The 16,393-nt window shown below is 41.5% G+C and overlaps 1 protein-coding gene across 1 annotated transcript in view; it reads right to left on the reverse strand.

Annotated features, from left to right (window-relative positions):
• The window catches only part of LOC122805472 (adenylosuccinate synthetase isozyme 2-like), a 613,428-nt gene that overhangs the window by 581,643 nt on the left and 15,392 nt on the right, over nt 1-16,393 (reverse strand). The window contains exon 2 of the mRNA XM_044075655.1: nt 10-112. Within this exon, the coding sequence (XP_043931590.1) occupies nt 10-112 (103 nt within the window). The remainder of the gene's footprint in view (nt 1-9; nt 113-16,393) is intronic.

The following is a 16,393-nucleotide window of genomic DNA, read 5'->3' on the forward strand; positions in this document are numbered from 1 at the left end:
GTCTCTTACCGATAAAGGAAATGGCATTCTTGTTAATAACTCCACTAGGCAAGAGATGAAAATCGTACTCTACAGAATCGACAACTACGGTATGTCCTGCATTGTTACCACCCTAGTGGGGGAAAAATGGAAAAGAAAATTTAAAATAAAAACTTAAAGGCTTGACAATGTTATAAGTATCACAATCACTCAAAACAGGAATCCACAACCACCAGAGGCCCTGCAGTAGAGCCACCCCAACAGGGAAAATTAGAAAAGTTAGTTTAATAAAAAGAAAACTTCAAAGCTGCCAATTTTAGTAATGCACTTGGATCATGATAAATCACACTTAAGCAATTCGCATTTGCGAACCGTACATATACCTTACTACACATCATACTCTTTACCATGGCGCCATTGTGATCTTAGCCATCACTAGCACAACAAGGAAGTGCACACATCCCATCACTAACATTATATACATACAGCTGCTCACATTCAAGCTCATGTCTTTTAAAAACATGTGCTTTATACACACAAGGTGCACAGCACCACCACAACACAGTTCGGGTTAAGTAATTAAACCATGCTAAAGCTAATTAAAAAGAAAGTTTCAAACATTTGAAGCGGTTTCAATGTAGGTCACTCCAATCGGGGAAAAAAGCTCAAGAAAGACATGATAGACCTCTCAGATTGTATGTGCCAGGCAGGTACGTCCCTAGCCCTAAGCAACACTCTACCTTCACTTACAATGATGCCAGAGCATTAGCAGTCTTACTTTTAAATGTCAACAATGTGTTCCCTAATTCTGTCCTTAAAATGTCTACAAGTCTTCCTGACATAGAAGGCTGAACAAGGTTCACATTTTGCCATATAAACTAAATATGTTTACTGCCACAATTAAAATGTCCAGTAAAATAAAACATTTTTCCATTTATACAAATGTTTTCACTAGTCTTCAATATGTACACACAAACGCTACATCAGACGCAGTTAAAATTATCAAGGGCTCTACTGCTTTGATTAGAATCATTATGAGCCCCCATTTTCAAAATCTCCCTAAAAGCTCTATCCCTTCTATAAAACAACCCTAGGGGGTCCACCCATCTTATCCATAAGGGAAAGTACAGTTTTGTACCTACCATAAATGTAGATGTTTGGGTGTTCACCCTGCTTCAGTCATCACACTTGGGTTATCCTGCCGTCAGGCGGTCCTGCAGTCGGCCCGAGTTCCAAAGTCTTGGTCAGGCGTCGTTGCTGTCGCTTCTTCCCTGACGTCAGAGCGCCAGGGGTATAAAAGAGGCATCCAACGCCATTTTCTTCAGTTTTTCTTGCCCCAGATGTCAGATGCCCCCAATAGGTAGGCATAAATATACATACGTACATACGTACAGCTAGATAAAAATAAAACAATACATTTAGGCACAAGCAAATACACCACAGAGGTTGAATAGGATAGAGTGGTATAGATAAGTTCAGCTAGTTCAGAGGGGATGGAAGGAGGGTAACCTGGACTGCAGTAGGGTGAACACTCGAACATCTACATTTATGGTAGGTACAAAACTGTACTATGTTCATAGTGTTACTCTGCTGCAGTCATCACACTTTGGTTGAATCCCAAAGCTAAGGATGGGAGGTGGAGTTAAACAGGGTTAGAAGGAGCTAGTAGGCCCTGCAAAACTGCAGTGGCAAAACCAGCTCTAGTCTTAGAATATAAAAGTAAGTGATAGTGTTTGGTGATGGTGTGCACTGAACTCCAAGTTGCAGCTTCCAAAATATCCTTGGTTGGCACTCCCCTGAGAAAGACTGCTGATGTAGCTGTAGCCCTGGTGGAGTGGGACCTAATGTTAGCAGGTACCGATTTCCCATGATGCGTGCAGCAGAAACGTATGCAATGCCCTATCCATTTAGAAACGGTCTGTTTTGAGATGTTTTTTCCTTGTGATCCTGAAGCATAGGCTACAAGGAGCTAGTCAAAATTTCTGAAAGCCTTAGTTTTATCCAAGTAGTAATGTAATTGCCTGTGAATGTCCAAAGAGTGCAGGAGTCTTTCTCCTTTGTTCTGGGGATTTGGGAAAAAGGTGGGCAAATGAATGGTTTGGTTTAGGGCCACACTGGATACCATCTTTGGCATAAAAGAAGGGTTAGTTCGTAGAGAGACTTTGTCTTGATGAAAAATGAGGAAAGGCTCCACTGCCATTAGTGCCTGTAGCTCTGAGACTCTTCTAGCGGAGGTTATTGCAAGTAGCAGGGCAGTTTTCCATGAAAGAAGTGAGAATAAAGGAGGATCCGTGTTGTAATGAGCTGAAATTGCTGAGGCGTGGATCTTAATAGATGAAAAGGAAAGACCTTTGTGCAACATCTCAGTTAAATATTGTAGAATCTGAGGAATGTTTGGATCAAGGGGATTTTGGCCTTTAGCCTGGTTCCAGGCACAAAATCTTCTCCATTTGTCTGAAGAGGTTTTCCTGATGCTGGGCCTCCTGGCCTCCAGAATGACATCCTTAACTGCTTTGGATAGAGGTGTTGGCTAAATTTGCCATGCAGCCAGGTTTAAAGTCTTCAGCTGGCTGTGTAGAATCGGATTGTCTCGCTGGGTGAGCGGGTGAGGAATTTGTGGTAAAATCCATGGTGGGCCGTGGGCCATGTTCCTTGAAATTTGATACCAATGCTGGCGTGGCCAGTCTGGTGCAATGAGCATAATTTGTGGCCTCTCTAATCTGACTTTCAGCAGTACCTTTGCTAGAAGAGGCAGTGGAGGAAAGGCATACACTGTTAATGTTTTTCCAACTGAAAGAGGGCGTCCACTTTCCAAGCTTGTGGATGGAATGTCCTTGAGCAAAATTTTTGAAGTTGGTAGTTTTGGGGGCTTGCAAACAGATCTATGTCCGGGCGTCCCCATTTTTGAGCTATCACTGCAAATACTTGTGGATCTAGTTTGGATCCATGATGTTTCTGCTTAGGTCGTCTGTCAATGTGTTTTTCTTTCCTGGCAGGAATTGTGCTTGTAATTGAACCTGATAAGACAGTGCAGAGTTCCACAAGGTCATTGCTTGCCTGCATAGAGGGTAGGAGTGTGCGCCCCCTTGCTTGTTTATGTACATTACTATGGTATTGTCCATCTTTATTATTAGTTGTCCAGGGTGTAAGAGGCTCTTGAAAGCTGTTAGGGCATTCTGTACTGCTAGCATTTCTTTTTGATTGATATGCAGATGCCTCTGATCTGTAGTCCATTTGCCCTGAATGCACTGTCCTGCCATGTGTGCTCCCCAGGCATAGTCCGATGCATCTGTTGTCATAGTTTGCCTGGCTGTGGGTAAGGTGAAAGGCTGACCCTTGTTGAGGTGACATGCCTGTGCCCACCATAGAAACTCCTGTTGAAGACAGGGAATGAGTGGTATCATTGTTTCCAAGCTGTGGCTGTGCTGAATCCATACGCTTTTCAGGTACCATTGTAATTTCCTCATATGCAGTTTTGCAAATGGTATTAGTATGCAAGATGCCATGAATCCCAAGGCCTGCAGAATTTTTCTTGCAGGGAGTTGGGTCTTTGTTGCCATTATTTTGAAATATTGAGTCAGCTGTTTGTCTGGCATGAGATAAGCCATCTGGGCCGTTGTATTCAAGCTGGCACCCAGGAATATTATGTTTTGGGAGGGCACTAGTTTTGATTTCTTTTCGTTTACTGTGTACCCTAGGCAACTTAGAATGTGTTTGACAAATGCCAGATGCTTTAATAGAATGTCCTTGCTTTCTGATTGAATAAGGCAGTCGTCCAGGTATGGGTATATTTCAGTTCCTCTGTCTGCAGTATGCAATTACTGGTGCCAGGCATTTTGTGAAGACCCTGGGTGCAGTAGATAAGCCAAAGGGCAGTGCAAAGAATTGATAATGCGTTGAACCTGCAATGAAGCGGAGGTATCTTCTGCAATTTTGTCCGATAGGGACATGCAGGTATGCCTCCTTGAGGTCCAACGTTACTAGCGAAGCATTCTTGCCCAGCATGGGAAGAAGCTGTTGTAGTGTTAGCATCTTGAATTTTGGTACTTGCAGATAGGTGTTCAGAATTGAAAGATCCAGAATGGTCTCCATGCTTTGCCCTTTCTTGGGACTAGAAAGAGTCTTGAGTAAAATCCTTGTCCTTGCTCCCGTGTAGGTACCTGTTGAATGGCTCTCATGTCCATGAGAGCTGTAATTTGTTTTTGTGCCTCTGCCCAGTGATTTGGTGGCAGGTTTGGCATTCCTTTTATCCTTGGTAAGGTATGAAAGTGGAATCTGTATCCTTGAGAGACTATGTCTAGAACCCATTTGTCTTTTGTGATTATGTGCCAGTTGTCTGCAAAAAATGCTAATTTTCCTCCCAAGGGAGCTGCCATGAGAGATTTGCTTGGTAGTTTCAGGATAGAGTCATTGTGTTTGTCTTCTGCTAGCCTGGGGCCTGTCTTCTTCCTCCTTTCTGGGTAGTAGTACCCCATTGGCGAGGTTTGTAAGGGCCTTGTGACTGATGTCTGCCTCTTGGGCATCTGTATTTGCCTCTCTGTGATCGGTCAGAAGCTGGAAAGGACCAGTTTTTCGTTGGCCAATTTCTGCAGAAACGAAGGGGTTGTAACTGCAAAAAATCCCTGACCGTCGGCATAGACTTTGCCTTATCCTCCATTTTCTTTAAAACCTCTTCTGCTTGACACCAAATAATACATCCTGCTGTAAAGGTGCATCCAATAATTTTGCTTTAACATGATCAGGAAGGGTTTGTTCTTTTAACCAAGCATGTCTACGTATGACAGAGCCAGTAACAGCTGCTCTACAGGAAGCTTCCAATGAATCAAATACACATTGTAAAGTATGTTTTCCCACCTGTTCAGCTGCATGCAACAGATCCTGCATTTCCTCAAATTCAGACTGTTCAGTATGTGTGCTCATTTTTTGTTTTAATTGAGACATTAGGAATTGCTGATATTTTAGCATGTGAAACTGACAATTTAATGCTCTCATAGCCAGAGTTGCTGAAGTGGACATTTTCTTTCCCCATCTATCTAGGGCTCTGGAATCCCTTTCAGAGGGGACAGGATTTTTAGCCATAGAAGTTTTAGCTCCCTTAGGACCCTGGGAAATTGTTTCTGGGTCAGCCACAGGGCTTTTATAAAGGAATTTGTGAGAGTCAGGTACTCTGCAGTATCTCTCTGGTTTGGTTGGAGCAGGAGGTAGAGAGTCTGGATTTAGACTAGACTCCAAGTAAACAACATCCACAATATCCAAAACTGGAGGGATAGCAAGAGGTCTGTGCTGGGGTAGTAAAAGGAACTCTCTGAGTCTTTTCTTAGAATCAGAGTAGTCCTGGCCTTCCCAGTGGAAATGTTCCCTCATGGTATGTAAAGTTTCCCCAAAGGAGTAGTCTTCAGGGGGAGATGTTGAGGGAATACAGTCTTCAACATCAGAGTCTTCATAAGATGGAAAAGTGTAATCCTGTTCCTCAGAAGAATCTGAAGAAATTGAAACCTGGTCAGAAGCAGCATAATCCTCCTCTTGTCTTGGTCTTTTATCAGGAGGGGGATGTGAACCCCTGATTAGGGTAATCAAATCTTCAGCCATCTTAAGCATCTGTTTCTTAGGCATGGGGCCTTGAACTGTAGACTGATGTACAGTCTTCTTTGGTTTTAAAGGAGTTTTAAGCTTAGCGTAAGATTTAATGAGGAGTGTAGTCGGTCTGAAGACACCTTCTGCAACCGAAGGCGTTTCCACTGCACCGGGGTCTCCTTCTGTTCCGTTGTCAGAAGGGCCTAATGAAGATGGCTGCGTTGGCCTAGTAGACTCCGCTTGAGAATCTGCAGCTGTCTGGGGTTTCAGTTCTGCGGTAGTCAGGGGCTGCGTAGGCGCCTCACTGAAAACCGGAGAACCAGCGACAGGCCCAGCAGAGGCCTCTGAGTCTGGCTTGTTCCTAGGCTGCCTGTCCTTATCCTTGCGTTTTTTATGCATGCCGGTCGTCGGCTGCTCCGATGGCATGATATAATTAAATTTCCTACCAAAGTAATGTCGTGCGAAGTCAAAACAGCGTTTGATAGTTCGTTTATTAAACCTAGCACAAAACAGACAACCTGTGACGTCGTGGTCTGGGCCTAGGCAAGGAATACAATAGGAATGAAAGTCCTTAGGAGGTATTTGCTTCCCACAAGAAATGCAATTGTTAACTTTTTCTGACATCGGACTGAAGCAAGAAAATGTTCCCTAACGGGGTACTTAGCTTTATTGAAGACTTCGGACTGAAATTCGAATCGAAAATATCAGGTGTTGGCCGACCGGCACTAGCCAACTGCTTCTGCTTCAGGCACCGCGCGGCAAGAAAGACTGAAGAAAATGGCATTGGATGCCTCATACCCCTGGCGCTCTGACGTCAGGGAAGAAACGACAGCAACCAACGCCGGACCAAGACTTTGGAACTCAGGCCGACTGCGGGGCCGCCTGATGGCAGGATAACCCAAGTGTGATGACTGCAGCAGGGTAACACAAACATCTGTCAACATGCAACAATCTCCAGTTTTTTCGGATACGAGCTAACCCACTGGGCATCATCTTGACTAAAGGTGGTAATGAACAATCCACTCCCCATTTTCCTTCTCAAATCTATATTATTATTACTTGACATAACAAAACTGGAGGTACTATAGATTCTAATATTAAAAACACTGCCGAGTATCAGCCTATAGACACCCCTCGCTCTTTTGGATCTTACTTCCCCTGCCAACTTCCCACAAAGAGAGCTTCAGGGTAGCCTCTTTTAATAAATAACCTTTGTCATGAAGTCAAGCTCCAATAAAAAATCCTGGTATTCCGTAATCATTCTGGCAGCCCTTACAAATTGTCCTTTGACAATAGACTTCTGATGGCAAGGGCGCCAAATACAAAAATCCAAATATGAACTGGAAAATGTGGGTTTTCTATAAATACTTGTCCTCAGGGAGTTGTTATATGTCCTATCCACTAACGGGACATATATTAAAAAACCCAGGCCACAGCTGTACCTTTATGGTTATACAGAAAGTGTTAAAGGATAGGCAAAGTAGGGTTTTGGACCTGGATTTAGATACCTGTGAATTAAGGTGCCAAATGAGGTTGGATGCCACCTCTTTTCCAGGCATTAATGATTAGTATAGCAGGAACAATATTAAAATTAAAGTATATTTTAGGTTAATGTATTTAATTTGTGCAACATTTTAAAAAACTTTTATAGTGTTCTCAAAGTATGTATTTACTGTCAGAAATTTAATATGTATTTATGGGGGGCTTTATAATGGATTAATTTATCGACTCCTGCATTTGTTAACAAGGTGTTTTGTTAAATTATTCAATTATATGCAAGTTAAGGTTTGTACAAAAGGGTTGAGTTTAACATTAGTTTTTCCAAGTCCAACAGAGGTTGGATGAAATCACTTAATCTGTGAAATAGCGTTTGGAATCCAGCTTCCGTGTCCTGGGATGCTTTACTTTTGTGAGATGTTGATGCTTCACAAGAAATGGCCGTCACCTGCCTCATCAAGGCTTCAAGACAGTGGCAAACACGCCTGTCTCCCTCATACAGCCTTTTCAGGCTAGGTCAAAACATAACTGACATAGGAAAATAGCCGAGAGAAACTCAAGGTTATGCTGCTTAATATGCTAGGAGCCTTAATAGTAAGCTGCACTCCCTGGAAGCACTCCTCACCTTAGAGTCAGACGTTTGTGCAGTCATAGAGACTTGGTTCAAGGCCGCAGACAGTACCAGAATGTGCAGGGCTACAATGCCTTCCACACATTCAGACCTCAAAACAAGCGTAAAATAACCAAAGTGCCGGTGTATCCATTTTCATTAAATCCAAATTCACCTCATGACTGGCGACTCTTGAGCTACTCCACGTCCAAATAACTACAGGCAATACACCCCCCTACCACATCATAGCTAGCTACAGGTATCCCACCATGAACCAAGAGAAACACACCGCCTACCTGGACTTGCTTGGAATGATCAGTATACAGGTCAACACCTTGATCATGGGAGACTTCAGCTACCCATCCAGCGACTGGGTGACTTACACTAGCACAAAACACAACCACACTGAGGTTCCTGGACTTTAACTTAAATGCACTGGAACAGTTAGTCTGCACCCCCAACAAGGGGGCTCAAATGCCCTATACTTACTAATTACCAACATGGGGGGTTACTGCACTACCCCCAGTGTGCTTCCCTCCCCAGTTAAGTCAAACTATAACTCTAACTCATTTGATGTAAAGATTAGACCTGACACCCCCACAGGAGCAACAAAATTAAAAGTTTCTCTAAAGCAAATTATGGTCTCCCACATGATGGTATAAATGGTTTCAAAGCCCCTACTTACACAGACAACAACTTCTATGCAGTGAAGTACAGAAATGCCCTATATAGCCAAGCAAGTAAAGTACTGACTCTGCAGTACCTGACAGGACTAAAACCGGGTTCTCTCGTAAAAAAACAAGCCGCCCTGGTGGACTGCAAGTATAAATAAGTTAAATAACAAAAGAAAGAAACTAACATCCAAGAGCAAGAAGGAACATACTCAGAAGGAAATTACCCTGCAGAGCCTAAACAAGCAAATAAACCTTGTAAAATCCTCTACAGCAAATTATGAGACTAGACTGGCATCCCTAGTTGAAGACACTCATAAGACATTCTTTAAGCCATATCCAAAACCTCAAAGGGAATACCCAGTTGTGTACCAAACTTATAGTGGACGGCACCACTTGCACAGGACCTGAAGAAATTACCAACCTACTAGGTGACAGACTGGTGACAATTTCACTCCTCTGTCCCAGCAGCCATACTGCATAGCATTCCTAATACCAGTCCTCTACCATTTATCTCCAAAGAACATGTCATTCAAGTGCTCTTCCAAGGCCAAAAATACAGCCTCTGTAGGACCAGATAACATCCCAGGCTGCATATTAAACAAATTATCTAAAACAAGACCTAGCAGAACCACTTAACGGTCTCTAACCACAGTGGGAAATAGCAACAGTAATGCCCTTGCACAAAGGGGGGCCCATCAACCATAGACTCATTAGCCCGACCAGCCTTATCTGCAAGACCATGGAAAACAAAAATCATCATGGACCCCTATCAACCAGGACATAGGCAATCTTCAAACTCTTGACCCAACCCAGTTTGGTTTCATCAAGGGTAGATTTTGCTCATTAGACCTGAGGAACTTCTTTGAGAAAGTTCACCAAAACCCTGGATGAGGATAAAACAGTACACAATGCCTATCTTGATTTAGCCAAGGCATTTAACAACTTCCCAGTCAGGGATCACTGATAAATACCTCCAACTGGGTATTAACCCATTAGTCACTTGATGGGTAGCAAACTGGCTCTCAGGTAGAATGCACATTGTTGAAATTGGGGAATCCACTTCCAACAGTTACCAGTGGTGTACCACAAGGATCTGTACTGGGCCCTCAACTGTTTGGCATTTAATTTTTCTGAAGCCCAGCCAAAAGTAGATGCCCAGTGGCTTACAGATTTGTAGACAACTATAAAACTGGGTACAATCATACAAGTCCCCCAACAATACCAACAGATTACAGAACGGACAGACACACAAACCACTGGTGCAGGGGCCATGGACTGAAACTAAATGCAAACTCAGCCTCATTATCCCCTTTAGAAGAGAAGTAGCCCCTGTTAGTTACAATATAGACCCCACACATCTAAGTTCAAACACAGTAGTGCAAGACTTTAGAATGCAGGCTGACAGCAATCTAAACTTCAATCACCATGTGTCCACACTAGGGAGGAAAGAATTCTACTATCCATCTCATAAATAAGGGCATAGCATCCAAGACCAAGGAGGTTATTACTCTGCTGTATTCGGTCCTTATCAGACCTCAGACTACAACGCTTCCTTCCGTATGTGCCTCACCAGACAGCTGCAGCAGCTGGAGATACCACAGAGGTTCTAACAAAGGGAATTCAGGAGCCTCCAAAATGGGACCTACATGAAAAGACAAAGCCCCATCACTATACTCTGCATCATACAGGCTGCAGACAGGCAACCTGTGCCTAGCCTACAGAGCAGTCTCCTACCCTGCCCTAATGGATGCGGCATATCCACAAATCAAATGGGACAAGAGTCAGTCGCGCAAGGGATCTCAACCTAGCCTGTGACATTAACAGAACTTGGGCAAGAGACAGACGAGTCTCCCAGAGATTGCCACTCCTTTGGAAAAAGCTTCCACTCAACGTGAAGTAGAGCTGCTCAATGACCCTATTTAAGTGCGACCTTAACAGGAAACCACAAATTTTCCCCAGGGGTGGCATTTATGGTCCTCATGGACAGGGGCACTTGGTGCCGATTATAGTTAGATGGTCACTGTTTGCGAAGCGATACTATGGTCAACTAGGTTACTTGGGGGGGGGGTGTTACATGGCGAGGCTTGTAAAGGTCCTAGGGCCATTAGCCCAGTAATCTATGAACATCACAGCTGTGGCAGTAACCAAACAACTCTCAATATTGTACAGAACTGGGATGAAGCTGTCAAACACAAATGCATAAAAATCCACCTCCAAATCAAAGGAAATGCATAAAACTATTCTAATGATGTTACAGTAATGACTTCAGGACACTGCTACCTTCCCACAGTAGTGGCATAGTTCATGCCTAAAACCAAAAAACGCTGTAGCAGGCTCCAAACCTTTTGTACAGTCCACGATATATGAAATAACTGTTGAAATTTCACAGCACAAACAGTTCCACAAAAAATTCAGGCTCCAAACTTTAATAGTCCAGGATATATGGAAAAAAATGTTAAAATGCCACAGCACAAACAATTCCACAAGAGGTGAAATGCTTTCACTTAGGTCTATCCCAAGCTTCATCAGAACACGGAATAAAAATCAGTTACTTTTAAACAATTTCAAAAATTGTCAACCAATGGTACCATCTCATGCATAATTAAATAAATTCATTCCCCTGCATTATTTAAAGCCATTGTAAAATATATGCTGTAACAGCAGCAACCAAGATGAATACACATATTCTAGCTGCCATAATAAAACACATACTGCCATGAATCCTCGTTTAAAACAGGAGCAAACAAAATAAATGCATATACTCTTTCCTTCTCTAAAGTTTCGCTACTCTTAATTTAAGGACACAATACTAACATGATCATTCAGTCCCGTTTTTTTATTTGAAGCCAGCCTAAGCTGCCAGTATAGTTCTTTGTGCTCTAAAAGGGCTTCCCAAAGTCCACTCCTTATACCCGGTTTCAACAATCTTTCTTGTGTCCAAAAGCATTTGTCTCTCTTTCCTGGGAGATCTCATACAAATGTTCACATATTCTTCTTTTCAATGGCCTCTTTGCTGCTACAATTAAAATCCTCCTTAAATTTCATTTTAAACTTTCTGGATGGGATACTGATACTTTCCTGCTCTAAAATATTACTAACTTGTTGACCAAAACTACACTTGTATGTTCCCCCTTTCTTGCGGAGTCTAACTGTACTTTTTCACTACCATGGTTTTCCAGCATTTCCTTTAAATTCATATCTCTCTTTTTAATAAATGTCGGTACTGATGGAATAATTTTGCTGGTTTCACTATTTATAACCAAAAGTTTCCAGTACTTCCTAATGTTGTGTCTTTCAGCTTTTCCCAGTTAGGGGTCGCCACAGCGGAACTACGGTCCACTAATGATTGGCAGTAGATTTTTACATGCAGAGTTGCTGGCCGTGACACACAACCTTCAGCGAAGGTACATACATTCATGCATGTCTCCACACAGAAGACGCTCTAGCTGAGAATCGAACAGGACAGCGTCTTACTGTGAGGCGACAACGCTACCGCAGAACCATAATTCAGCCCTTTATGATTACTTTGTGTTAAAATTTCCCCCAAAATAAGGTCATATTTTCCTCCCTGTGTTCACTTTTCATCAATTAATTAATCAGGTTTTCGGGGTACCCTCACTCTGAGAAGAACCCTTTCATCACCTTAGTTTCCTCCAAGAAAACCCGACCTTCGCTGCACATCCCCGATGCCCTAATTAAATTGCCCCTTAATACCCCTCTTTTGATTATAGGGATGCTCACTCTCAAAATGTAAATTGGAGTTAGAGTGCGTGGGTTTTCGGAAAATCTTGGAATGGAATTTCTTCTCTTCCCTAACCTTATACATGGTCACATCTAAACAATTGATGAATTCTTGTGAAGTGTGCCAAATAAATTTCAAAAAGGAAGCTGCAGTCCCAATATATTCCAAAAAATCGGTTTAACTGGGTTTCACCCCCTTCCAGAAAAGACAAATATAGTCTAAAAATCTGGTGTATAAGGAAATATAATTGTTCCAAGGGGTTTCAAAAATGAACTTCCTCTCCCAATATAAAACTAGGTTTGCATACAGGGGGGCACATGGGGCCCCCATAGCAACACCTTTCTCTTGTAAATTCCATAAATTCAGTTAACAAATTTCTCTGTTCATTAGTCAAACTTATTTCAATCAAAAGATCCTGAAACCATTTCATCCCCTCAAAATAAGGGATGCTGGGGAATAGTTCTATCACATCAATAGTCACCATACATACTTCATCTTCATATTTATCATAGGTGACTAAGTCCCAGGAGTCCTTTGAAATATGTTTTATCTTTTCAACATTGTATCTACATATTTAGCCAAGGGTTCCAGTTTAGAGCCCACTTCTACAACTACTGGTCTTAAAAGGTGGCTTCTCCACATTAAGTCTCTTTGGGATTCCAAACCCTACTAGGATCTTCGGCCTAGTTACTGTTAAATAGTCTAAGTTTTTGTCTATGGTACCCTGAAAAAAAATAATCATTAATAAATTAGCCCACCTTAGAATAGGCTATAGAAACTTCATTTCTAGAAACAATACTGTATTTGCTTTCATCATTTAAAATTTCCAGCATCCCAGTCTCGTGATCAATGGCATCCATTAGTACCACCCAACCCCTTTGTCAGGTTTCATTACTCTGCAACCTGTATTTTTCAACATTTCAACCACTCCGTCACTTTCCAAAGAATTAGTCACAGCTGTTGGTCTGATGTTCAGCTTCCGTATCTCATTTTCTACCAGCTCTTAAACTTTTAAAGTGGGATTTATACATACTTTTCCTAGCCAAAAATGTTGGTTTGCCCTGTTGTGTTCTCGAATAAACATTTTAAATTTAACGTTCTCACAAATAATTTCAATTCAATGAGAGAATTTACTATGCCCAAGGGTCTGGTGGGGACATACTGAAACCCCTTATTGAATAACTGAAAAAAAGTTTCATCTATAATTAAATCTGTATAATTAAATAAATGAAAATTGTCTAATATTCACCACTTTATTGTAGGTCCCCAATGCAATCTCATTGTTTTCTATCTGTCCTCTCACCAATTCCATTGATTGTTCTTGTGGAAGGGTTTCTGAAAGTTTCCCCCTTCTGTTGTATGTATTTTTGTACTGAAAATGGGGGTAGAAGTGTGTTCATCAACGATTTCAAACACTTTGTTGTTGTCACAATGTTAATCACGATTTAAAAGTTACCTTCCTACTAGGTAGTGGAGGAAATGCCCTCCCTTCCTCAACTAAGTCCCTCTTCATTTTCTTTATTTTCCTTTCCAACACCCTGTTACAGTGTTTTATCAACTTCACAAAAATATTGGCATATTTATTTTTCAACATTAGGTCAGAAGTCACTTTCACATGCAAGTTGCTGACGTCTGTCAACAATTTGTCCCTCTGTTCACAGTAATTTCTCACCATGAGCTTTAAAAGTTCTATATCAAAGTTGTTAAATAACTATCAGCTCTTTGTGATAAATACCTCAAAATAAGACGCTGTACGACACTGTTCGGTTCGATTCTCAGCTAGAGCGTCTTCTGCATGGAGACATGCGTGAATGGTCGTACCTTCGTTGAAGGTTGTGCGTCAGGGCTGGTAACTCGGCACATAAAAATCAACTATCAATCATTAACGGACCAGAGTTCCGCTGTGGCGACCCCCAACTGGGAAAAGCCGAAAGACACAACAACTGTTGACATCTACATTGCATTTTACAATTCTCAGCCCTTTAGGCACTCCGTACATTTATACACATTTAAATAATCTATCGCCATTTGCAACCCCTTAAGTTGCATTAATTTGTTTTTTAAGTCAATAATGTGTCTGTATATGTTTTGGCACTGGGTTGAGTTTCAAAAAAATTAAAACGCTTACCAGCCCATGCCGAAAAACCAAAAATCACTGTTATTGTTGTTTAAATAATTAAGGCTACCAGTACAACGCTCCTTTTGAGTATTAAAAGGTGAAAAATTGCTGTCCCTCTTTTCTTGGCTGTTCAGCTCTGGTCCGCCATTGCTCACGCTCGCAGACGTCGCATTCATGCCTTGTAGTTGGTGGCTGTTTTCTGCCCGACACTACTGTTGGTTCCCTGGCAGACTGCTGTTAAAGTTGTTCTGGATCGGCTGGTTTGCCACAATCCATTCCACCAGGTCCAGCAAAAACTCAGTCCAAGTGACCGGTTTGTCCAAATTCAAAGAATTATCAATTCCTCCAGACAACAAAACAGGTTCCGGAGACTCCACCATGATGTAAAACAACCAAGAAGCAGAAAAAAAAAGCACCAAGAGAACTGTTGAAACAAAAAAATACCATTGCAGGCTCCAAACCTTGGGCTGGATTCAACTAAAAAAAGCGGGACTGAATAATCATGTTACTATTAAGTGTCCTTAAATTAAGGGCAGCTTAACTTTAGAAAGTATATGCATTTATTTTGTTTGCTATTGTTTTAAACAAGGATTCATGACTGTGTATTTTATTATGGCAGCTAAAATATGTGTATTCATCTTGGTTGCTGCTGTTTTAACACAAGAGTTTACTACAGCATATATTTTACTATGGCTTTAAATAATGTACTTAAACTATGCATGAGATGGTACTATTTGCTGACAATTTTTGAATTTGTTTAAAAGAGACTGATTTTTATCCCATGTTCTGATGAAGCTTGGGATAGACTTAAGTGAAAGCACTTAACTTCTTGTGGAATTGTTTATGCTATGGCATTTTAATAGTTTTTTTTCATATATCCTGGACTATTAAAGGTTTGGAGCCTGAATATTTTGTGGAATTGTTTGTGCTGTGAAATTTCAACAATTATTTCATATATCCTGGACTATACAAAATGTTTGGAGCTTGCTGTGGTGTTTTATGTTTCATCAGTTTACCTTTTGGTGCTTTTTTCTGGTTCATAGTTCTTATGTAAACTTTCATGAGTTTTAAAACACCGATACTAAGCAAGCAATTAAATCCATCTGAATGGATTTCAGATAGCTACATTCATTGCCATTGGCTGAAACCTGTAATGCACATCTGTCAGTCTCTCAACATCAAGTCAAACCACCTCTCCACCTGCAATCACTTCACAAATGACTTGCAATTATTCATTAAGCAGCAACCTATGTTTTGCCAAAGTCACCAAAAAACAGTTGCTGCAACAAGCTGGCAATTACAGAAACTAAGTCACATGTGTTGTACAATGTTACGGTAAACAATATTTTTGTTGCATAATGTTAATTTAATACATTGTGATGAAAGCTAGTCAATTTTCTGTAGTTGCACAGTTATAAACAGCCTGTAAAAGCAATTACTTTTAGTGGAAATGTGCAGGACCACAAGACACTGCACTTGTTTGGAGATTCCCAAAAGAAAAATGATCCTCAAATTTTAGTACTAGATGTCAAGGTGCTCAAGGATGACCAGGCAGCAGCTACACAAATTGCCCTAGATGAGGTTACAGATGTACAGACATCTCTAGTAGAATGAGCTTTGCAAGGCTTTGCTGCATTTGCTCACAACAGAGGACAACAGAATTTAAGAGGCATGGTTTACTCACTTTTTTGCTTCTCATAACTTGCTGAAGGGAGCAAACAGCTGATGGTTCTTTGTTGGGGCTTTGTCCCATTTACATATGTGCAGTAGAGACACTTTTCTGGGGATAAAGTACTGGGATAAGAAAGTGGACAAATTGACTGACCAGCCCCTGTAGCCATCCAAGGCATAAATTGGGTATTCCTTGCCAAATTGGTCTCTATGAAAGACTAGCTAAGGAATTCTTGAGTACGACTTAGGAGGAAGAAATTCACCTAGCTGAAATAAATCTTTAGAGAACAAAAACGTTTTGCATTTCTCACTGCGGGACATCTGGCAAGAGTAGCAATGAGACTGTGTGGGTAAAGAAAACTTTTGAACACCCTCTGGCGATCAGTTACCCATAAGTCAGCAGCATTTATGAACCATGCTAATATGTGCAGGAAATCTTTTCTAAGTCACCTCCATCTGGAAGGTGGTTGGGATAGGACACAGGACTGCTGTCAGTGGTCTCCATGAAGTCACCAAGGACCCTGGCC

This window comes from Protopterus annectens, chromosome 6.part1, assembly GCF_019279795.1.
Source record: "Protopterus annectens isolate FY-2018-M chromosome 6.part1, PAN1.0, whole genome shotgun sequence".
NCBI lineage: Eukaryota > Metazoa > Chordata > Ceratodontiformes > Protopteridae > Protopterus > Protopterus annectens.